Source organism: Myotis lucifugus, unplaced genomic scaffold (assembly GCF_000147115.1).
Source record: "Myotis lucifugus unplaced genomic scaffold, Myoluc2.0 scaffold_295, whole genome shotgun sequence".
Classification (NCBI taxonomy): Eukaryota; Metazoa; Chordata; class Mammalia; order Chiroptera; family Vespertilionidae; genus Myotis; species Myotis lucifugus.
The window spans coordinates 1,380,196-1,404,204 of record NW_005871343.1 but is presented as its reverse complement, the minus strand read 5'-3'; the positions used below and the strand labels follow the sequence as shown (position 1 = coordinate 1,404,204).

The window sequence follows — 24,009 nt, the reverse complement described above, 5'->3', positions numbered from 1 at the left end:
AGCAACAGGAGCTCCCACTCTGTGCTGGTGGGAATTAAAATGGCTCAGCCACTTTGGAAGAGAGTTTGATAGTTTCTTACAAAGTGAAACATACCATACAATCCAGTAATTGTGCTCGTAGATATTAAGCCAAATGAGTTGAAAACTATGTCCACACAAAAACCTGCACACAAATGTTTATAACAGCTTTATTCATAATTGTCAAAAATTGGAAACATCCAAGATGTCCTTCGATAAGTGAATGATAAATAAACTGTGTTCTATCCATGCAATGGAATATTGTTCAGCAATAAAAACAGATAAGCTATCAAGCCACAAAAAGACATGAAGGAACCTTAAATGCATAATGCTAAATAAAAGAAGCCAGTCTACACACTGTACAATACCGATTATATGACATCTATCTGGAAAAGGCAAAGATAATAATAGGGAAAACTGGGAGCCAGAGGGGATGGAAGATATATAGGAACTCTTTATACTTTCTGCAAAACCTTCTGTAAACCTTAAAATGCTCTTTTAAAAAGTGTATTTAAGGGGCGGGCTGTGGAGGCAGGCTAGAAGAGGTCAATGGGGGGAGGAGGGAGGACATATGCAACACTTTCAAAAATAAAGATTTTTTAAAAATTGATTGATCTCCATCCTGTGAGGACACAGGGAGAAGGCAGTCATCTGCCAGCCACAGAGAGAGCTCTCGCCCAAAACCAAATTGGCTAGCACCTAGTTCTGGACTCCCAGCCTCCCAAACCATGAGAAAATAAAATAAACCATTTTTTTAAAAAAAAAAAATGATCATTGAAAACATTTTGGCCCAGCCAGTGTTGCTCAGTGGTTGAACATCGATCAACCTATGAATCAGGAAGTCATGATTCCATTCCCAGTCAGGACACATGCCCAGGTTGCAGGCTGGATCCCCAGTAGGTGGCAGCAGGAGGCAGCAGATCAATGATTCTCCTCATTGATGTTTCTCTCTCTCTTCCTTCTTCTCTTTGAAATCAATAAAAACATTTTTTTAAGAAGAAAACATTTTGGTCACTATTTATATGACTCCCTCTATCAAATTCCAGCATGCAGTAAATATTCTTATGAGGCATATAACCATGCATCACTGCCTTGTTGCCAGAGAGCACTCAAGAGCAGCAACACCACACAGCATCTGCCCATGCATTTGATTGATGCATAGCAATTCATCGGATGATTACTTTAATTGTAATTTGGGGGGGTTTTCAGTGAAATGCTTTTTCTTACAGATGAACTTCAAATATTTAGTTTTCTCTTTAAATTAATTTTCACAAGTTTTCACAATTCACAATTTTTTCTACTAATGCAAAAATACATTGAGTTTTTCATTGCTGTAATTATCTATTAAATTATTGTTTTATTAATCCTTTTCATTATGGTTTCCTGGTTTTTTATTTGCTTTTGAAATTTTCAATTTGCCAATTTCAGGTTATTGCTGGAATTTCTTTGCATTTCTATGGAAAAATAATAATAGATATAATTTAATTAATTTTACTTATTAAATGTGCCTTTACAATTTCATGGAATTGATTTTCAATATATTTAATGCTATATGAGGGTAGTAATTATATTTTGTGTACTTTTTTCAGAATTTTTATTATTTTATTAAGTTAAAATCAAAGTTTTAATTTTCACTTTGTTCACTGCGTACTTCATTTCTTTGATTTTTTTATTTAATTTCTTATTGTAAAATACAGAGTATAAAATCTACCATCTTATCCATTTTAAGGTTACAGATCAGTGATATTACACACATTCCTACTGTTGTGCAAACACTACCATCATCCATCTCCAGAACTTTTCTCACCTTATAAAACTGAAACTGTATACACATTGACCATAACTCCCTATTCCCCGCTCCCCACAGCCCCTGGTAACCACCATTCTACATTCTGTCCCTATGATTCTGACCATTCAATGTATCTCATATAAGTGGAATAATACAGTATTTGTCTTTTTGTGACTGGCTTATTTCACTTAGCATAATGTCTTCAAGGTACATTCATATTCTAGCATATTGCAGAATTTACCTCCTTTTTAAGGCTGAATAATATTCCATTGTTTGTCTACTACACTGTTCTTATCCATTCATCCATTGATGGACACTTGAATTGCTTCCAAGTTTTAACTAGGGTGGGTAATGCTGCTATGGACTTGGTGTACAGATATTTCTTTGAGACCTTTGGGTATATATCCAGAAGTAGTCATTCTATTTTTAATTTTTTGAGGAACCACCATACTATTCCACAGCAACTGTGCACATTCTCTCCACACTTGTTGATTTCTGTTTTTTTTATAGTAATCATCCTAATGGTGTGAGGCAGTATCTCATTGTTGTTTTGACTTATAGTTCCCTAATAATTAGTGTGATTGAGCATCTCTTCATGTGTTTATTGGCGTTCACACATCTTCCTTGGAGAAACGTCTATGCAAGTCCTTTGCCCACTTTTGAACTGGGTTTTATGTTTTTGTGTTGTTGAATTTAGTGGTTCTCTATATATTCTGGGTACTAATCCCTTGATAGATAAATTATTTGCAAGTATTTTCTGTCATTTTGTGCCTTTTTACTCTGTTGATAATATCCTTTAATGTACAAAATTTAAAATTTTGATGAAGTCTATTTTGTCTACTTTTCCCTTTGTTAACTATGGTTTTAGTGTCCCATCCAAGCCCATGGCCCTCTGGCCTCCAAAGTTCCTGATGAGATATCTGATGATTATTTATTGAGGATCCCCCATATGTAATGAGCTGCTTCTTTCTTGCTGCTTTCAAGATTCTCTATTTGAGCTTTCTTCTTTCTTGCTGCTTTCAAGATTCTCTATTTGAGCTTTCAAAAGCTTGACTAAAATAGGTCTCAGTATGAGTCTTTTTTAGTTTATCTTGAGCTTCTTGGATGTTTATATTCATGTCTTTCATTAAATGTGGGGATTTTTCAGTAATTATTTATTCAAATTTCTCTCTGCCCCTTTCTCTTTCTCTTCTCCTTCTGGGACCCCCACAATGCATATGTTAGTCCACTTAATGATATCCTACAGGTCCCTCAGATTCAGTTCCTTTTTCTTCAATCTTTTTACCCTCTTTTCCTCAGACTCAATAATTTCTATTATCCTATCTTTAAGTTTGCTGATTCTTTCTTTTGCCTGCTTAAATCTGTCTTTGAATCCCTCTAGTGATTTTTTTTTGTAGTTACTGTACTTTTAAGCTCCAGATTTTTTTTTTTTTTACGTTTTTCTCTCTTTATTGCTAATTCTGATTTGTTCAGTCTGAGGTGTGTCTTTTTTTTTTTTTTTTGAGGTCCTTCAGGTAAAAACCAGAAGACCTGCTGGACAAATTCAAAAAGAACTGTAAGCACTAGGTGTGTCTTTAAGATCTCCTTGGGTCTTTTCTGAGCCTACACATGCAGTCTTGGGGCATGCATGGTCACTTTCTAATTTTCCCTGTATGTGCAGTTGTTCTTTAATGTCCTAGTCTTTTTTAAAATATATTTTTATTGATTTCAGAGAGGAAGAGAGAGGGAGAGGGAAATAGAAACATCAATGATGAGAGAGAATCATTGATCGGCTGCCTCCTTCATGCTCTCCCTCCCCCTGATCAAGTCTGCAACCTAGGCATGTGCCCTGACCTGGAATCAAACCGTGACCTCCTGGTTCACAGGTCAATGCTCAACCACTGAGCCACGCCAGTCAGGCTTCAATGTCCTAGGTCTTAATGAGGGTGGAAGGGTGTTGATCCTTTAACTCTCCTGGAAGTCACTTCAGCTAAAAAATGAGGGGCTTATAAGAAGAAAGCAAGGTACAACAAGAATGGCCACCCTTCTCTTTGTCAGTACTTCCTTGATCAGTGGCACCAATCAGCAATCAGAGCACAGACCCATGACATTTGGAGGACAGGGTCCTTATTGCCGATCCTGGTTCCTGCAAGCTGTGTGCAGGCTTCTCCGGGAACGGGTGCAGGGCTTCCGCCACAGGGCTGGGAGTGGAGACGGTAGCTGTTACTATGGGCTAAGAGCTGAAATTGACCAAAATTAACCACAATTTACAAGTTACTGTCAAGCTTCCCCTGGAAGTTGCAAGCCTTCAAGGATTCCCAAATAGTTACATCAGACAGATTCTGCCAATGCAATCATTGTTTACACGACAAAACAGATTCCTGGTTCTTCCTAAACCACCATCTTCCCAGAATCATCCCGTGATTTGTTCTAAAGAATGAAGATGATCTAGAACTGTACTGACTAAAAGATTTTCTGAAGCCATAAAAAGGCTTCAAGTTCCATTGAGTGTTTCACATTTAAATACTTATTTCTAGAAACCAAGATGGCGGCATAGGTAAACACCGGAGTTTGCTGCCTCGAACAACCACTTCAAAAATACAACTAAAAGACGGAACGGACATCACCCAGAACCACAGGAAGGCTGGCTGAGGAGAGACTCTTCAACTAGAAGGAAAAACAACAGCATTATGAGGCTTAGAGGAGGCGCAGTGTGGAAAATTTAAAGGTACGGTGGTGCGGCGGTGCGTGCGCAAAGCGGGCTGGTGGCTGAGGGCACAGTTGTCGTTTTCAATCAGGAGTGAGTCTCAGACTCTGGGCTACAGATCCGGGCGAGTCTCTAGGGACCCTGACTCAAACGGGAGAAGCGGGACTGTCTGGCTACGGTCCCTCCGAGGTTTGCAGCGATTGCGGGGACAGAGAGGCAGAGCCCCTGGGGACGGACTGAGAGCAGCCATAGCTGCTCCCTCCCCCCGCCCTGTTGAGCCCGCCCCGCCCAAGCCCTGCGCAGAGCCATTTGCCGATTGCCTCAGGCAAAGGCTGGACTAGCGCCTCCCCAGAGGACTGAAGTTTTCCACACAGCTGATTCCTATAGCCAGTCGGCCTGGTGGTCAAATCCCTCTAGTGTTAACTACAACAATTAAGGCTTGGCTAGAACAAGACTGTGCACAAAGACCACAAGGGGGTGCACCAAGAAAGCATAAAAGATGCGGAGACAAAAAAACATGACAGAAATGGAGGATATGGAGCTAAGAATCGCAATTTTGAGGGCTTGCTATAAACTTGAGCAGAGCCTCACGAAAACTAATGAGACCCTCGATGCTACGATAAAGAAATTAGAAAGTAAGCATACACGGACTGAAATAAAGAATATTATACCCAATAGCAGACCAGAGGAGCACAAGAATCAAACCGAAGAAGCAAAAAACACCCAACTGGAAAAGCAAAATGAAAAAAGAATCCGAAAGTGTGAAGATAGTGTAAGGAGCCTCTGGGACAGTTTCAAGCAGAATAATATCAGAATTATTGGGGTGCCAGAAGATGAGAGACAGCAAGATTTTGAAAACCTATTTCAAGAAATAATGGCAGAAAACTTCCCCCACCTGGTGAAAGAAATGGACTTACAGGTCCAAGAAGCGCAGAGAACCCCAAACAAAAGGAATCCAAAGAGGACCACACCAAGACACATCATAATTAAAATGCCAAGAGCAAAAGACAAAGAGAGAATCTTAAAAGCAGCAAGAGAAAGAGACTCAATTACCTACAAGGGAATACCCATACGACTGTCAGCTGATTTCTCAACAGAAACTTTGCAGGCCAGAAGGGAATGGCAAGAAATATTCAAAGTGCTGAATACCAAGAACCTACAACCAAGATTACTTTATCCAGCAAAGCTATCATTCAGAATTGAAGGTCAGATAAAGAGCTTCACAGATAAGGAAAAGCTAAAGGAGTTCATCACCACCAAACCAGTATTATACGAAATACTGAAAGGTATCCTTTAAGAAGAGGAAGAAGAAAAAGGTAAAGATACAAATTGTGAACAACAAACAAGCATCTATCAACAAGTGAATCTAAGAATCAAGTGAATAAATAATCTGATGTACAGAATGAACTGGTGATTATAATGAATCAGGGACATAGAAAGGGAATGGACTGACTATTCTTGGGGGGGAAAGGGGAATGTGAAATTCGGGAAGAGACTGGACAAAAATCGTGCACCTATGGATGAGGACAGTGGGTGGGGAGTGAGGGCGGAGGGTGGGGCGGGAACTGGAAGGAGGGGAGTTATGGGAGGGGGGAGAGGAACAAATGTAATCTGAACAATAAAAATTTAATTAAAAAAAAAAGAAAAAAAATACTTATTTCTATATATACTTATTTATGGAAACACTTTTAATTAAATTCTAAATCTATTAGAGTAATAAAATATTCGCAGCAGTAAAAAATGATTTTGAGTCACTAATTAGGAATTTATAAGGATTGTCTTGAACTTGAATTTGAGGGCCTTGTAAGCCTTCTTTTCCTCAGCTTAGATGTCATATTTGAAGTTAGCAAATGAAGCGATGGCCCCTGAAAACGACGCCACCACCTGAGCCCAAGTCCTCCATATTAAACAGCAAAAGATATCATGATTTCTATGCATTGGATGCTCAAAATGAGTCATGCCATTCTTTTATGAGATTGGTAACAATATCAGAACGCTAGTTTAAAAGTCATGAAATTAATAACTAAAGTTAAAAATGCCTCACACAAATGCAGAGTTGCTCTTTTTATCTACATGCATGAAAATTATCCACAGGCTAACTGGGACCACCCCAGGCAGAGGAAACAGAAAAGAGCCCCCCATCACATGATACTATTAGCAGACATGCGGATGGCATTTGGTATAATGGAGACACACACTAATCCAGACGTTTATCAATTGACCGATGTAACTGCAAATATGCGTAACTGTCCGTTCATGGTGCTAATTAGAAGGCTCCACAAGCAAAGTGCCAAATCAAACTACTGCAGATGAATTGTTTGAGGTAATAAATAAAGATTTTTCAAAATGAAATATAATGGGCCCTGGCTGATGTGGCTCAGTTGCTTGAGCATCGTATCATGAACCAAAAGAGCACCACTTCGATTCCTGGCCAGGGCACATGCCAGGGTTGCAGGCTCGATCCCTAGTGTGGGGGGTGTAGGAGGCAGCCGATCCATGTTTCTCAATCACATTGATGTTTTTCTCTCTCCTTCTCCCTTTCTCTCACTCTACAATCAATAAAAAACATTTTTTTAAAAGAAATGTGATGGGAACATTGCAAGTGTTTGTGCACTCATGATTTTGCTGCCATGTCAGGAAGGTAGAAAGGCCCTATATGGCATGACTTTTATCCAAAATCTTGAGATTCAAATTACACATGCTGTTTTAGTTAGAGAGAAGCTCTCATATGTAAATGTCTGTCTATAGTTCTAAATTGCACATTGAAGGATGAAACCAAAATGGGGAAATATAACAAAACACAAGCTCTTGGAGTCCACCTGATTTCAGCTTTCAGTGAAGCATGTGGTTAGATTTGGTTTTTCATACCAAAGAGTGTTGGCATTCAAAGTAAGAGTCGTCAAGAACGTGTGCAAACTGAGACCCAAAGAAATGCAGTATTTGCCCGAGATCACATGGTGATTAAAAACCAGAGCCCTCTAGCACCCAGCCAGGGCCTTTTACGGGGTGACAAGGCTGTGTTAGCCACTGTCCTCGCTCAGGGGCTTCCAAGCTGCTTCCTCTCAGCCCCTCAGCCCCACACTTCCCCGTGTAGTGTCAGGGACTGTGCCTTCACCCCACTCTCACCGCTGGGCATCTAAGACCCCATGCTATTCTCTCGGATTTACAGTGAGGGAGGGAGAGCAGGGTTCAGGGACGGGCCTCACAACCTGACCATCCTTCTGCACAACCGCTGTGTAAAGCTGGTGGCTGGGGAATGAAGCTCGGATGATGAATGATGCTCACTCAAGGGTGAGCACCGGCTTGGTTCCCAGCTGGCTCCTGGGTGCTCACACCACGCCCACAAGGCCCCTCCTGGTGGCCCCAAGGGAACTCTCCTCCCACTGACTTCAACGACCATCTGTTCCCTTCGAACCCCCACCCCACCCCACCCCACTAGGCTCCGGAACCTCTCCTCACTCCACAAGGTCAGCTATGGCCCCGTCCTCTCCAGGTCGCAGAGGGTGTGGGCTTGTGAAATGCAAGGCCAGGAAGAAGCCTTCTTTCCTCTGCTTTCCACTAAAGGGGGGGGGGGGGGGCGGATAACAAACGATGGGGCATGGGGCAGGGACGAGTCAATATCTCAGACATTATCCTGCCACAAAGCGCTTGAGGGTCTTCAGCACACGGCCACCAATACTGTTCTATTGGACCAAGAATATTCAAACAATAACATGTTTGCTTGTACACATTCTGACACGTTAAAATTCATGTCCTGACAGTATTCCTACCTAACGGAAAGTCACCACCGAGGGCTCTTCCTCAGTCTTCACGGGTGTAAAAATTCACTCTCACAATATTTAAAGGCTGTTGCCAGGCCTCAGCGCCATCTGCCCCTCCAGGGGTGTTGGGGCGGAGTCTCTGCCCGAGTCAGTCCTCAGGCATCTGCAAGCCCAGTGGCCACCTCAAAAGGTCTGTTAACTGACTTACTGAGAACGACTCTTCTAATTTTTAAAATACAATCCCCACTGCGGCATGGACCTTCAACTGTGTCCACTTACTGCGCAAACCTTCCTTCCCACTTGCACTCCTCGTGAGTAGGAAGACAGGGAAAGAGGGAGGGTGGGAGGGATTCTTTAAATCCCTAGTAAATGCCGAGCTCAGAACTGTCCCAGGAAAGTCCCTGGGCAGGGCCAGCTGCCCCACTCCCTCCGTAGGTTTGCACACCGGCATGACTATGAAGTCTCCTGTCGGTAAACCCTGGCAGCTTGTGGAAACCCACCCGAGCGCAGCATGAGGACGCAGGGCTGCCTTTCCTCACCAACGCACAGTAGAAAGCTGAGTTCTCTGCTGTCTTTCAGGGGAGGCGCCCTCTGGTCTGCCGCCACCCAAACCTGCCTGTGCCCCCACTGCGCTGAGCTGGCAGGTCCTGGACGTTTCATAGCGAGGGTGACACACCCATTCTCCACACTCAGAGCCATCACTTCGGTCACCAGACATCTCTGGCTGCTGGCACAAAACCCACCTATTTCTTTAAAAAAAAAAAAAGACCTTGGCTTAGTTCATCAAAAGAGGGGATAAGGGGCCTGGACTAGGTGTGGCCTAGGAAACATGCAGAGACAAATGCTTTTTAACACCAAGAGGCTTGCGGTGGGACAGGCTGGCCAACTCGGTGTCAGTGAGGGAGCCAACGTTGGACAATAATCACCTCCGGAGGCAGAGGCAGCAGATGCTGCAAACACCTTCCATGTAAGGCTTTTGGCTGCCCAGCTGGGGCTGGCTGGAAGTCAGGGTGCTGACGCCAAGAATATTTAACTTAATTTCCCCCCATGTAAGCGCTGTGTGAACCCTTTAATCCAGGGGGCCCGTTTCCCTGGAAGAGTCATAATCATGAGAATTTACCTCGTACACGAACGTTCCAGTTGCCTTCCTTACCCTGTTATTCTCCTGAATATCCCAGAGACCGCTGGCTATTCTTGAAATGGAAGCAAAGGGCAGAGACCATTGTCCTCCACCCAGGCAGCCCACTCCTGTCCCTTCCAGTATCCACTACACAACCCCAACCAGGTTACTGAAAGTGAACACAAAATACCTACAGGTAGAGGTCTTCTATTGATTTCAGTGTTATATACAATTCTGGGGTCAGGGGAGAGGTCAGGCTACGACAGAAATTTGGGAGTCTGTAGCTAATACTTACCGCCATGACACTGGATGAGATCACCAGGAAGTGATCTGAGGATAGAAAAGAGAAAAAGTCCAGGACTGGGCCCTGGGACACTTCAATGCGTAGGGATCAGAGAAATGAGAAGGAATCAACAAAGGAGACTAGAAACATTAGACCAGTGGTTCTCAACCTTCTGGCCCTTTAAATACAGTTCCTCATGTTGTGACCCAACCATAAAATTATTTTCGTTGCTACTTCATAACTGTAATGTTGCTACTGTTATGAATCGTAATGTAAATATCTGATATGCAGGATGGTCTTAGGCGACCCCTGTGAAAGGGTCGTTCGACCGCCAAAGGGTCGCGACCCACAGGTTGAGAACCACTGCATTAGACAGTGAGATGAAAATAAAAACAGGGCTATGGTACCCTGGACTGTAAACACTTTTTCTTTTAGCAATCTGTTACTTTCTGGTAGCAATTTGTTACTTTCTGGGACTACAAGATGCTCCAGCTCATCTTGTAGTTTTCCCATCTCAGCCCTAACATCAGCCGCTTCTTCATTGTTTTCTTGGAGAACAATATTACCTACGCCTTGAGTATTGCTGCTGGGATGTCATCGCTCCTAGGCCTTCTCAGCAGACAAAACTGGGTTATATTTTAACCCAACCTCCACGTGTAGTCTAGCAGGTAACCTTGCACAGATTAACCTTCGTGCGTTTACAACTTCGCTTGGATTAACCAGTAGCCCCACTTAGATCACTCTGGCTAGCATTTATAAGGTCCATATAATGCTACCTTGTAACTTACTGAACAGTTTCACAGAAAGACTTACAGACAGAAAGACCTGGTCCACCGGCACTAGCTGAGCCAACACTAAACACCAAGAACTGCAGTAGAGCCCTGTGGCTCAGTTGGTTGAGCATTGCTCAGTGCACCTAAAGGTCACTGGTTCGATTCCCGGTCAGGGCACATACCCAGGTTGCAGATTTGGTCCTCAATCAGGGTGGGTACTAGAGGCAACTGGCTATTATTTTTCACCCAGATGTGTGATTTTCTGATCTAAGGTAACGTCAGTTCACTAGCTGAGTTACATCCCTATTCTGTCATTCTCTGTCTACTTTCAGCCAGGCTGCTCACTACTGACTGTGACACCACCTTGCAAACAAAAATGCAGCCTTGTCTCCCTCCAATTACCCTGTCTGAGCCCCAGGACCAAGCTCTCTACTAGTCAAGACTCTACTAGTTATATTTGAAAGATGTCTTCTCAAAGGACATAAAAAAAAAAAAGACTAAGAGTAGGGAATGATTGGCAGGAATGCAATCCAATTTAAATAATATGAACTAAAACCGGGGTTTTAATCCTAATCAAGCCGCTGTCTCCCGAGTTTACTCCCCCAGTCACCTTCACTGAGGCCTCTCCCTGCAGAATGGTTTTCTCTGTTTTTCAGGCAACAGGAAGGCAAATGTGGCTGCCAAGAGCTTCTGCGCTTACATATTATTGTCTATGTGACTGGAGAGAAAATAGGTCTTTTTCAACTCCCAATTGGTCAGATGAACCAATGGAGGGTAGCAACACAGCCTGGCTCACACCTTCCAATGTGGCCAGGGAACTCTGCCACGTAACCACAGAGGATGGGGTGGACAGTTTCCAGATAAAGGGTGAGGATATACTTGGTCAACAAATAAAACTGTGCACCAGCACATTTAGATGACTTAGATCAAGTAAGTTCCTAGAAAGACACAGTCAAAAATAACTCAAGAAAAAATAGAAAATCTAAATAAACCTATAATGAGTAAAGAGATTGAATTCGTAATTTTAAAACTTTCCACAAAGAAAACTCCAGTCCCACATGGCTTTGATCATGAATTCTTCCAAGTATTTAAGGAAGAAAGTGCCAAGTCTTTACAAACTCTTCCAAAAAAAAGGAAAACTAGACGAGGAGGAAATTCTTTCCAATTCATCCTATGTGGCCTGATTCCAAAGCTAAGACATTATAAGAAAATTAAAGTCCAATATCATTTACAAATATAGACACAAAAAATCCAGAAAATATTAGCAAACCAAATCCAGCAACACATAAAGGATTAATCACCATGACCAAGTAGGATTTATCCCAGGAATCAAAGCTTGGTTTAACAGCCAAAAAATCAATTAATCTAATACACCATATCAATAGAATAAAGGGTAATCCACATGAAAATCTCAGTTGACCTAGAAAAAGCATTTGACAAACTCTAACACCTTGTCATGATAAAAACACTCAGAAACTAGTAATAGAATGGAACTTCCTCTGCCTGATGAAAGGTATCTACCAAAAAACACACAACCAACATCATACTTAAGGTAAAAGACTGCATGCTCTCCCCCCAAAAATCAAGAACAAGACAATGATGTCTATTCTCATCACATCTATTCAGATTGTATAGGCAATTATATCCAGTCAAGGCAATTCGGCAAGAAACATAAATAAAAGGCATCCAGATGGGAAAGGAGCAATAAAACTATCTGTATTTTGACATGATTTCATATACAGGAAATTCTGTGGAATCCACTAAAAACCTATAAGAACTATTAAACAAGTTCAGAAAGGTGGTAAGACCCAAAAGCAATATACAAACATCAATTGTATTTCTATACACCAGCAATGAACAATCTGAAAGTCTGACAAAATAATTCCATTTATAATAGTATCCAAAAAAATAAAATACTTAGGAATAAAATTTTAAAAAATGTACAAACTTTGAATATTGCAAAACATTGTTGCAAGAACCCCTTCACGTGCATGATAATTCTCAGATTTCCTTTTTTCTGAGTGGAGATGTCAAAAAATTGTAACTGCTCTCCTTGACTACATAATCAGAACCACATTTATGAGAGCACTTCTCTCTCAACATCTACCCTCTTGTCTTTGTGCTTTTGACAATGTACTTCCCACACACAACTAAAAATGCAAAAACTTTCAATGAAGAGTTTTATATTAAGGATCCAGGTTATTTAACATACAGTGTAACTAAAGCAGGTCAATGGTGTGAGCAGAGAGGAATATAGGTTAGTGAGTCAACACTTTTCTAGTTCATCTGAGGCCTAGTTATCTTTTTAGATGATTCATGTTTCATTCACATTTATTCAGAAACTAGAGGCCCAGTGGACAAAATTCGTGCACAGGTGGGGTCCCTAGGCCTGGCCAGCGATCAGGGCCTATCAGGGCTGTCTCAACCAGTCCCAAACGGGGCCAGTCCAGCTGGGGCCTGCCAGCTGCCAGAAAGGGCCTGCTGGACGGGGCCTGCCAGACAGGGGGAGGGACCATCGGAGGTTGGCTGGCCGTGGGAGGTTGGCTGTGGGAGCACACTGACCACCAGGTGGCAGCTCCTGCATTGAGAGCCTGCCCCCTGGTGGTCAGTGTGCATCATAGTGACTGGTTGATCGGTCGTTCCGGTCATTCTGATTGTTCGGTCTTAACGGTCGATTAGGCTTTTATATATATAGATGGTTGCTTTGCTCCCCCTCTCATTCCCAACATAAAGGCCATACTCATGAGCTTTTGAAGTTTTCTATGAGGTTAAAATATAAGTTTGGTTTTAATGTCATATGATAAAAGCCAGAGTTAAATCAAGGAACAAAACTAGTAAGAATGTATAAAATAAAGTGAGCATTTAAAGTGAAAAAATGTTCATTCCACCTGCCACACACCACCCCACATGCAAGTATAAAAACTGAGTTAAGTTTAGATGGTAATTACACTTGTTCTGTGACCTTAGGAAAATCTTTGACTTTCATCTAATTTTTCCACCCATACAATGGTCATTAATAATATATCCTTTGACTCAAAACATCCAACCCTGTTTGAAGGGAAGAGGATGAACCAGGGTTACCAGAAGCATTGGAATTGCTGTGGTAGACCAGCAGGCTGGGAAGAGCCGTATTTCCCAGGTCTACAGTCAAGAGGCCTTCCCAATGCACACCCAGGGTAGAGATAGATTCCATTCCAGTGAGGTGGGGCTGTGTTTCTCCAAATACTATACACAGACTTAGGTGGTCTCCAAAGTCTATCAAGTATTTTTTTGATAGTATGGCCATTTCAGAGGAAAATGTGATCAAATGATTTTATTTATATAGATTTCAGAAATTTGAAATGTAATATTAAATCACAATTTTCACAGATATCCTTCTAACATTTTAAAAATGTTTTTATTGATTTCAAAGAGAGGAAGGGAGAGAAAGATAGAAACATCAATTATGAAAGAGAATCATTGATTGGCTGCCCACCCCCTACTGGGGATTGAGCCCACAACCTGGGCATGTGCTCTGACCAGAAATCGAACTGTGACTCCTGGTTCATGGGTGGGCACTCAGTCACTGAGCCACACCAGCTGGACTAACATTTTTAACAGTCATTATAATTTTTAAAAGTAATACATACATGTCAAAGATTTTGTTGTTTAATTAATCTTGGAGTATTTTCACCTCACTAGCATGTTCCTATTGATGTAATGTAGTACTAGCTGATACAGTACTTAAGAATAAACTTTAAAATGGAACAATTTTCTTCTAAATTGGTATCAACTAATATATGCCAGCATCATTTCTACAGCATTTAGCAGTTTACAAATGCTTTCAGCTTCATTTCGAACACTATGGAGTAGATAGAACTGTATTCTCCCATCATTTAGAAGAAATTAAGTCTCCAACATTTAAATGGTGTGCCCAAGGTTGAGACAGCACTAATGCATCTATGGTGACTCCAGCAAAATTTGAAACACACTGCAAGAGAACAGAGGTACTACCATTCTTTTCTACAAAGATACATGATTTGAAGAATTTGGTTTTGTTTTTCTTTCAACACATGATGAGGGGGTAATTCCATTTAAACTGCCATCAAAAATCGATTTTTGTTTTATTATACTATTTATGCATTATCTCAGGCATGATACTATTTAAGTAAAATAATTACTTTATAACAATGCAAAGTAAGAATGGTTTTTATTATTTCAGTTGGCCTGCTTCTAAAGTGAATTGTCTTACTAATCCTTCAGAGCCAAAATTTCTCAAGTTTTAATGTGAAAAATAAAAGGATATCAAGCCTGGCTGGTGTGGCTCAGTGGTTGAGCGTCAACCTATGAACTAGGAGGTCAGGGTTTGATTCCCGATCAGGGCACATGCCAGGTTGCAGGCTCAATCCCCAGGTAGGGATGTGCAGGAGGCAGCCAATCAATGATTCTCTCTCATCATTAATGTTTCTATTTCTCTCCCTTCCTTCCTCTCTGAAATCAATAAAAATGTGTTGTTTTTTTAAAAGATATCAAGCCTGTCTTAAGAATAATGGACCACGTGCCAACAACTGAGTGTGGAGTTTGGCTCTTTCCCAATAGTTGCTGGATCTTTGTTCAAGAACAAAATCAATGGCATGTTGTGGGGCATATTTTCACACCATATGCAAATGATTGTAACAGAATATGAAGAATGACTTTCCAAGGCTGAATGAAGCCAGACTGGAATCCTTCTCTGTGGAACATATGTGTGCTTTGCTGGCTGTGTTAGCATCTGAATGTAGTCACCAATGAGCTGTCCATCATTTCTGTACAATCCAATACCAGCTGCCAGAGCCTCCTGCACTTGCTGTCATCCTAATGACTTAGCATTGTGAGCCTGTGTTCTCTAAATTCATACGAGTCAGGTCTCAGGAAATACACCAGCAAGGTGTTAACCTGTATCTTAAGCTCTTTCAAACATTTCATATAGATGCCTGGTGAAAGATATCAACAATACATCCTTCCCATCAATAATAAACCATTATCATTTTTATCATCAATTTTAAAGATCCAGCTTTACTCTTATTGTTTTAAAATTTATGACAAATGTATTTTTTAACTAAGTGAAATTTTGGTTAGCATGTTTCTTGAATACCCATAGGACCTATGGGGTGGGAGAGAGTTGAGAAATATGACAGAGGGGCTGGCCAACTATATTCACAAGGAACACTCCATGAGATGGACCAACTAAAATGCATTGGCAAGTCACATTTTACCAATCCACAGAATTAAAGCAAGTTTATGAACAGAGTTTTCTCAAAATTATGTTTTTCTCCCACTCATTTTCTTACCTTTTTGTTGTTGTTGTTGTTAATCCTCACCTGAGGATATTTTTTCATTGATCTTTTAGGGAGAGTGGAAAAGAGAGAAAAATACAGAGAAAAACATCAATGTGAGAGAAACACATCGATTGGTTGCCTCCTGCACGCATCTGCCCGACCAGGGCCCAGGCCGGGGAGGAGCCTGCAACCAGGGTACGTGCCCTTGACAGGAATAGAACCCAGGATCCTTTGGTCCACAGCCTGGCGCTCTATCCACTGAGCCAAATCGGCTTGGGCCATTTTCTTACATTTTTTGATGCATGCTTTTGTAAATGAGCATTACCCATAAATGATTAAAATAATAAACTGACAACAAAAAAATTCCTAAATATTTTAATTACATATTTTTCTAATATGCATAAAACATTTTTTCTACTGGTAAAATGATTCCTAGTTGACAGGACAGAAATAAATATCAAAATATTTTAGTGTAGTCCAGCCAGCATTGCTCAGTGGTTGAGCATTGACCTATGAACCAGGAGGTAACAGTTTTATTCCCCGCCAGGTTGCGGACTCCATTCCCAGTGGAGAGCCTATAGGAGGCAGCCACCCAATGACTCTCTCTCATCATTGATGTTTCTATCTCTCTCTTCTTCTCCCTTTCTCTTTGAAATCAATAAAAATATATTTTAAAAAATATTTTAATGTATTATGTAAAAAGTGCCATGTGTACTAGTTACACTTGAAAAAATATTTCAGAAATTATCCTATATAATAAAAGCCTCGGTGGCGTCACACAACATCATCACAAGATAGCCACCATGACGTCGCCACAAGATGGCCATCCCCACATCATCACAAGATGGCTGCCACAAGATGGTCACCACAAGATGGCCTGCAGGGGAGGGCAGTTGGGGGTGCCCAGGCCTGCAGGGGAGCAGTTAGGCATCAATCAGGCCAGCAGGGGATCGGTTAAGGGGGTGATCAGGCAGGCAGGCAAGCAAGCGGTTAAGAGCCAGCAGTCCCAGATTGTGAGAGGGATGTCCGACTGCCGGTTTAGGATCGGGCCTAAACAGGCAGTCAGACATCCCCCAAGGGGTCACAGATTGGAGAGGGTGCAGGCCGGGCTGAGGGACACCCCCACCTCCGTGCACAAATTTCGTGCACCAGGCCTCTAGTGTTAGATAAAAATCTCAACTTCTTCAGGGCAAAAAGAAAATATTATAAAGTAATAAAAGACAAATATTATGTTACAATAAAAGACAAAAAATATGTCACAACAAATACACAAAGAGGCTTTTACAACACAGGAGGAGAAAGAGAAATGACCAATAGCAGATGGAGAAAGGATGAGAACTGGCAGTACGCAGAGGAGCTGCAAATACACGGGTGTCCTGCAAGTCTCTGGGGATTCCTGGGACAGGAAACGGTGAACAGTGTGGAGTAATGACTAGGGCTCATTAGATTCTTCTTGGCTTGTGGTAAATATCTGCCCAGCCTAGTGAATACTTTTTTACTCTGAATCCATGCCCACCAAGCAATCTTCTGATTAATCATTTGTGTTCTCTGGTTTTTATAAACTAAATGAGATGAGCTAAATTGTAAATCCAAATGCATGAATTGGCTCTGGGGCTTATACATCAGGCTCATTTTAAAAGAAACTAACATGTCAGGGAATTGGGTGATGTTGTTAAAGGGTACAAACTTGCAACTAGCAGATAAATAAATCCTGAAGATCTCATGCACAGCACAGTGATTATAGACAACAATCCTGGATTATAAACTTCACAGTTGCTAAGAGACTAGATCTTAACTGTTCTCACCCCAAATAGAAGCGATAATTATATTTGGTAGAGGTGTTAGCTAACATTGTGGCGATTTTATATCTGTATCTATATAAAATCAACATGTTGTAAACCTTAAAACTACACAGTTATATGTCAATTATATCTCAATTAAAAAAAACTAATATTTTGTAACGGAAATTTATAGATAATAAAATACCTTCACATTTGCAACCTATTGTGAGTTGACTCCGGAAGCATTTGTCTGGGCCTAATCAACAGTGGATACACTGATAGAAATCAGTTTCATGGGCTTGCAAAGCCAGGAATCACACCCTTTACCACATTGATTCTATGAGGAATTCGAACACTACTAGGCATGCTCAGAATTTCACACAGGGGCAGAGAAAAACAAGCTGACAGAATGGACTTGAGGGGGTTAAGGTGAGAAATAACAAAATTGCTTTTTGCTTGCAACTTGCTCAGTCCGGCTCATCCAGCAACCAGTTCCACTAGGGGTCAGGGTGAGCTCTCTCCTCTCTCCCTCCCCCACTTCCTGCCTTCATTCCTCCCTTTTTCCCTCCCAGTCATTCATTCCACCGGTGTATTTGAGCAGTACTGTGCCTCTACACCAGGCACAGCACCACATGCTAAGGATACAGACATGGAGGCAAGAGTAAAGTGGAGAAGACAGACCTTTAACAAAGTAAATTGGGGCAGAGGGCGGGGGAGAGGAATTACAAACCCCGTGCTCTTTAACTCAGCCTTAGTTAGAAAAGATAATGAGGACGGAAACTCATGGCCTCTGTCAGCAGTTCACAACTCAAAACAGCAGTTCTCAAAGGTCCACAACCCGGAGGTCCCTTGGGTGCCCCACTGCTTCCCAAGACAGACTTCCTGATGAGATCGGTGGTGATATTACAAAGAAAATTTTAAATGTATATTGTACAGCCCTGGCCGGGTGGCTCAGTTGGTTGGAGCATCATCCCCGACAGCAAAAGGTTGCTGGTTTGATTCCCGGTCAGGGTACATACCTAGGTTTTGAGTATGAGCCCCAGTCAGGCCCATACAGGGAGCACCTGATGGATGTTTCTCTCTCACATTGGTGTTTTTTTCTCTCTCCCCGCTTCCTCTCTCTCTAAAATCCATTTTTAAAAACCATATCCTCAGTGAGGATTTTTAAAAGTAGCATAATAAAGTAATGAAGTCTCAACAGTTGGATGAGTTGCATTAGTGAACCAATATTTTACAAATGATCAGTGCATGATGTTCCAAAATCGTGGGTAAAAGGTCCGTTCAAAGTGTGCGACAGATAAAGGGGTTTTAATGTAAGAGTAAAAGAGTTCATTGGTGTGGTTTCCGGTTCCACAGTGGAACTAGAGTCTAGTTACTAGACTCTAAGAAACTACTACTTATCAGGTTTGATATAGTATCAAAGACGAACATGGACAACTCACTTAAAAGTCTTTTATAATTACCTCACACCCACACCCCATTTCCAGCACATCCATGGGAAGCTACATTTCCTTCATATATGTCAAACAAAACATATTGATCAAATGCAGAAGCAGGTATAAGAATCCTCCAATTCTAGTAAGCCAGACATGAAAGAGGTTTGCAAAAATGCAAAATAATGCCATGCTTTTCAGTGAATGATTTTTGTTTTAGAAGACATAGATTTTTCCTAAAACGTGTTACTTATATTAGCATGTAATGGGTTTATTATTTGTATTTCTAAACAAATTAATATTTTTTTCATTTCTCAGTTGAAATTTTGAATAGAGTAAATACCAATAGATATCGTGCATAATTTTGAAGCATGAAAAAGAGTCCTAAGACCCAAAACTCTCAGCAGCACCATCTTAAAAGAACGATGGGAGGAAGTGGATCTTTCTTTTGGCCCTGCCAATGGGGACTTGACAAGTCCTCGGTGGAGTGCGAAGGAGGCTATGGGTGGAGGGTCATTTAATCTGAGACTCCAAAAAGGAGAGAAAGTTTGAGATGGTTACAAATGGAAAACCAGGAGGGTGCTGGACACGAAAGGCTGTTTGAGCTCCTCAGAAGACACCCTTCCTCACTGTTGATGGTTTGAGCAGGGGCTTTCTTGCCTAGAGAGCGGCAAGCCCTCGTGCTGTCCTCCCTGTCCCAGAGCCGTGCACTACAGTAACACATGCAGGAAGCAGCGCCTCGAGAGGGTCTCCAGGTCTCCAGAGCACCCTGCGCCTCAGCTGGCACAGTAGCCAGTAGACAGGCAGGACCCAGTACTGCCTCTGGGTGCCCAGGAGTCCCCGCTGAGATACTCTGCAACAACGCACCAGCAGGAGGCACTCACTGGCAGCCAAAAAAAAGTAAAATTCAGTTCTTTTTTTTTAAAAAAAAAAAAAAAAGTAAAATTCATTACTCTATATTACCAACCTTTGTAGAACAACAATTACTCAGCATACGATGGAGCCAGTTGTCAGTGGCTATATTTTCTATGTATGATGAACTATCTCATGGGGAGTAATGTGCATGCATGATGCTCAGGCCAGCTGCTGCCTTGAACACATTAAACCCGTTTCCCACAGCTCTTCTGTGTGACTTGTCTCTGGAGTCTGATACAGAGCTGCTAGTATATGCTAGAGTCCAAGGCAATGAGGTGCATCATCGGGTACAGCTTCCATCCTACTTGAACTAGATCCAGATCCTGGGGGCAACCATGACACAACTGAACCATCCTGCCTCCTGAGATGGCTCTCAACTCTAAAACACTGACAGCATGCAGGAGCCACACTGCATGATATAGTTGTACACACAGTGAGTGAGGAGTGTTTTCGTGGACCCACCATCGTTCTACAGAGTGAGGAGAGCAGGAAGATGCCCCTCGGTAACAGGTGTTGCCACATGTTCCACTTGTAGACGGACAGGGAGACTTTCCCCAAGAGCCTCTGGCTGAGTCCCGATTCCTCACTGTATACTGAGCGTGTAAGGCAGTGGTTCTCAACCTTTTGGCCCTTTAAATACAGTTCTTCATGTTGTGACCCAACCATAAAATTATTTTCGTTGCTACTTCATAACTGTAATGTTGCTACTGTTATGAACCGTAACGTAAATATCTGATATGCAGAATGGTCTTAGGCGACCCCTGTGAAAGGGTCGTTCGACCGCCAAAGGGGTCGCGACCCACAGGTTGAGAACCGCTGGACTGTAAGGTGTTCCTGTAAGTGGGGTAGGCCCTGGAAGCAACTATTTAAAATGGCGTGTAATTAACACCTTGTTTAAAAGCAAATGGGCCCTTCAAAGAGGTGCTCCTTCCCCTACATTAATTTACCAGAGAACAGGAGCGGATGAAATAGCAGAGGCTACAGCCATGACGGGTACAATTATGGTCTAAATTATATTGGACACCAAACGACGCCCACCACATATTATTGTGACAAACTGCCAGGTTACAAAATACTATGTACAGCATGATCCCAATTTCACAAACGATCCATACCCATCTACCTATATAGGAGGGGGGATCATTTGGAGAATGGATGCTGATTGCCACCTGGTGTGGGAAAGTGTGAATTTGTCATCTGCTTATTCTTTTTACAATAACATTTAAATTTTTTCAATTTATTGATTTTTTTGAGAGAGGGGAAGGAGAGAGAGAGAGAGAGAGAGAGAGAGATTTGTTGTTCCACCCATCCATGCATTCACCGGTTGATTCCTGCATGTGCCCCACCGGGATCGAACCCGCCACTTTACCTTGCTACCCAGCCAAAGCTACAACAACATTTTAAATAAACCAACGCTGTTTCCAGTTGGTGTTGGAGCAGGAGAGTCCTGCTTTGGAGGGCGGTGGAGGGAGGAGGGCAGCGGTGGAGAAGCTCTGGGCTTCCCACCCCCACCCGCCCCCACGCAGACCGCGGTTTAGCGCGGGCGCGGCCGGGCTGGGAGACCGGGTGCGGCGACAGGAATGACGGGTCCCGACCGCGTGCTGCTCCGCCCTCAGCGCCCGGGGAGGCGGGCGGACCCTGGAGGCGGCGGAAGAAACCAGACGGAGCCATGGCGGCGCTGCCGGCGCTGCTGGTCATGGGCGTGAGCGGCTCGGGGAAGTAGGTCCCGGAGGGCAGGGGCGCGGGGGGAGACCGGGAGGGGGCGGAGGCCAAACCCGGCTCCGTGGTGTGTGCCCGCGGCGACCGAAGACCCCGGGGAATCCCCGGCGCTTTGCCGTAAACTGAGGCCGGGCACCTGCTCCCTCTCCCCGCCTCCAACCTGCTCGCCCCGGGGTACCCAGCGCGCCACCGCCTCCTACACCGGGGTCCCCCTGTATGTGCAGAGGCTCTAGCGAGAGTCTTTGTAAAGAGGCGGCTGCTGGGGCACCGGGAGCGCCTGGGCTCGCGTGGAGGCGGCAGCGGGGTGGGGAGGGGGGACGGGGGCGGATGTCGGAACAGGTGGAGGGTGCAAAGCCCGAAGCGCGGGGGCAAACCTGGTCCCAGGCTCCTGCAGACCTTTGTCGGGCTGGGCAGAGCGCAGGTCCCTCCTGCGAGGCCCTGGGCTTTCTGATTAGATTTTGGAACTTGACTTTTACCGTTTACCGTCTTTGATTAGTGTTTATCAGCTAAAGCTGGAAGGTGTTACTGTGCGGGGAGGCCCCGAGGGCTTGCGAGGAAGGAGGAACACTGGCTCCCACAAAGCCTCTGCCCAGCCCCGGCCGGCCAGCTGGGGGCGCTAGCCTTTGGCTTCTTAATTAGACCAACATCTGTGCCACAGCTGGGGGCGCTAGCCTTTGGCTTCTTAATTAGACCAACATCTGTGCCAGAACTGCCCCGTAGTCAGGTGTATAGTGAGCCTAGGCTCTTGCTTGCTCCAGGTAGGTAGGTTTCACTTTCCAAAATTATTATGACATGTGCAGCCTTAAAATAATTTGGGAAATCTTAACGGAAATGAAAATAAAACTGTTGTATGAGTTGAAGAAGTTGAGAGGTAAGACTGGCGTGATGTAATGGGAGCCCTAGGTCTCGGTTCTTGCTTGTGTGAGCTTGGGCAGTACCCTTTCTCTGCCTTGGATCACATGAGGGAGTCTTAACCAGATGATGTATATGGTTATAATTATGGTAATGATAGCCATGCACTCAGTGAATATTTATTGGGCTCGGTCCTTACTCTATGTCACTGACACAGTGACCAGGACAGAGAAAACCTGTGCCCTCGAAGAGCTTACATTCTAATATGGGAGACAGGCAGTAAGTGAATAAACATGGCGTGTGCCGAGTGGTGGTAGGTGCTCTCTAGGAAAACACAGGAGGGTCCGTGGAACAAAGTGCCTGGGAGAATGGTCAAGGAAGGTTCCTCAGAGGAAGTGGTATTTGACCAAGACCCACAAGAAGCAAGGGAATGAGCCACATTGATAGCTGGAGAAAAGGCATTGTAGGCAGAGGGAATGGCAAGTGCCTGTGCTGGGTGTCTGTGTGACCAGCAAGGAAGCCGTGGTGGAAGAGTGGTGGGAGGTGAGGCCAGGAAACAATGCAGATGGAGAGGAGCGGTCATATGCGGGAGTATTTTGAAGGAAGAGCCAACGAGATGTGTCGATGGACTGGATGTAGGCATGAGAGAGGGAGGAAGGAGTTGAGGATGATTTCAAGATCTAATTCATCTCATTATTAATTCAGTATTTTTCTCAAAAACTAAACATCTATAGAACAGGGTCGAAAAAACTTCAGGAGTTTAATGAGACCTTACATCCTGCTTTTGGGATGGAGGGATTAGTGGTACCTGGGTGATGATTTCATTTAAATTCCTGGGGAAAACTAAAGTCAGGCCCTAGACTTCAGGGTCAAGAGCATAGCTCTCATTGCTTCAGTATCAGTTATTGGTGTTTTAGTACTAACGGGGCAGCCACCCTTGGATGGAAGAAGGCACAGCGAAGGTTGGGAAATAGCAGTCGTTTGAACACTTGTGTCCTTTCCACAGATCAACCGTGGGTGCCCAGCTGGCTTCTGAGGTAACCTGTTCCATTGCCTCCCAATTACAAGTCCTACTGTGTTGGTTCTCTCTGCTTGCTTCTCTCCCTTTCCCCACCCTTTCTTCTGGCCTGTAGTGGTTTGTAAAACTCACCACAGCTCCTGCACAGGGCTTGTGAAAACCACTGAAGCAATTTTGTCTTCCCCCTTGGTGATTATGAATAGTGATGAGTGAAAAAAGGAGCTGCAGTGCCCATGAGTGGGGATCTCAAAGTGGCATTCCAGACCTCCTCCCCCCTGCTCCTGGGTGGTCCTGGGGCTGCTGGCAGAGAAGAGGGTGGCAGGGAGGGCCACACTGCCTGCCACACCCCCCTTTCCCTTTGTTCTTAAAGCTAGGATGGAGATTCTATGATGCAGATGACTATCACCCAGAGGAGAATCGAGTGAAGATGGGAAAAGGGATTCCACTGAATGACCAGGTAATGTTCACTGTTTCCAACAAATATTCCAGCTGGTGCGCAGGTTGAGATCTTTGCAGAGCTTGGTATAGTTCAGTTCCTGAGTTATGACATGACTCATGGTCAGT

At 43.3% G+C, this 24,009-nt stretch overlaps 1 protein-coding gene and 1 non-coding gene across 3 annotated transcripts in view; one reads left to right on the top strand and one right to left on the bottom strand.

Moving 5' to 3' along the window:
• Window positions 1-3,308: 3,308 nt before the first annotated feature.
• Window positions 3,309-3,372, bottom strand: LOC111828196. Its single transcript, XR_002831985.1, has one exon. It is a non-coding gene; the product is annotated as a U7 small nuclear RNA (small nuclear RNA).
• Window positions 3,373-21,443: 18,071 nt separating this feature from the next.
• Window positions 21,444-24,009, top strand: part of IDNK (IDNK, gluconokinase) — a 6,309-nt gene continuing 3,743 nt past the window's right edge. The window contains exons 1-3 of one of the 2 annotated variants that reach the window (XM_006100021.3): window positions 21,444-21,575; window positions 23,434-23,464; window positions 23,816-23,902. In XM_006100021.3, coding sequence (XP_006100083.1) covers window positions 21,526-21,575; window positions 23,434-23,464; window positions 23,816-23,902 — 168 coding nt within the window. In that variant the 5' untranslated portion in view covers window positions 21,444-21,525. The remainder of the gene's footprint in view (window positions 21,576-23,433; window positions 23,465-23,815; window positions 23,903-24,009) is intronic. The other variant, XM_006100022.3, reaches the window with a different exon arrangement.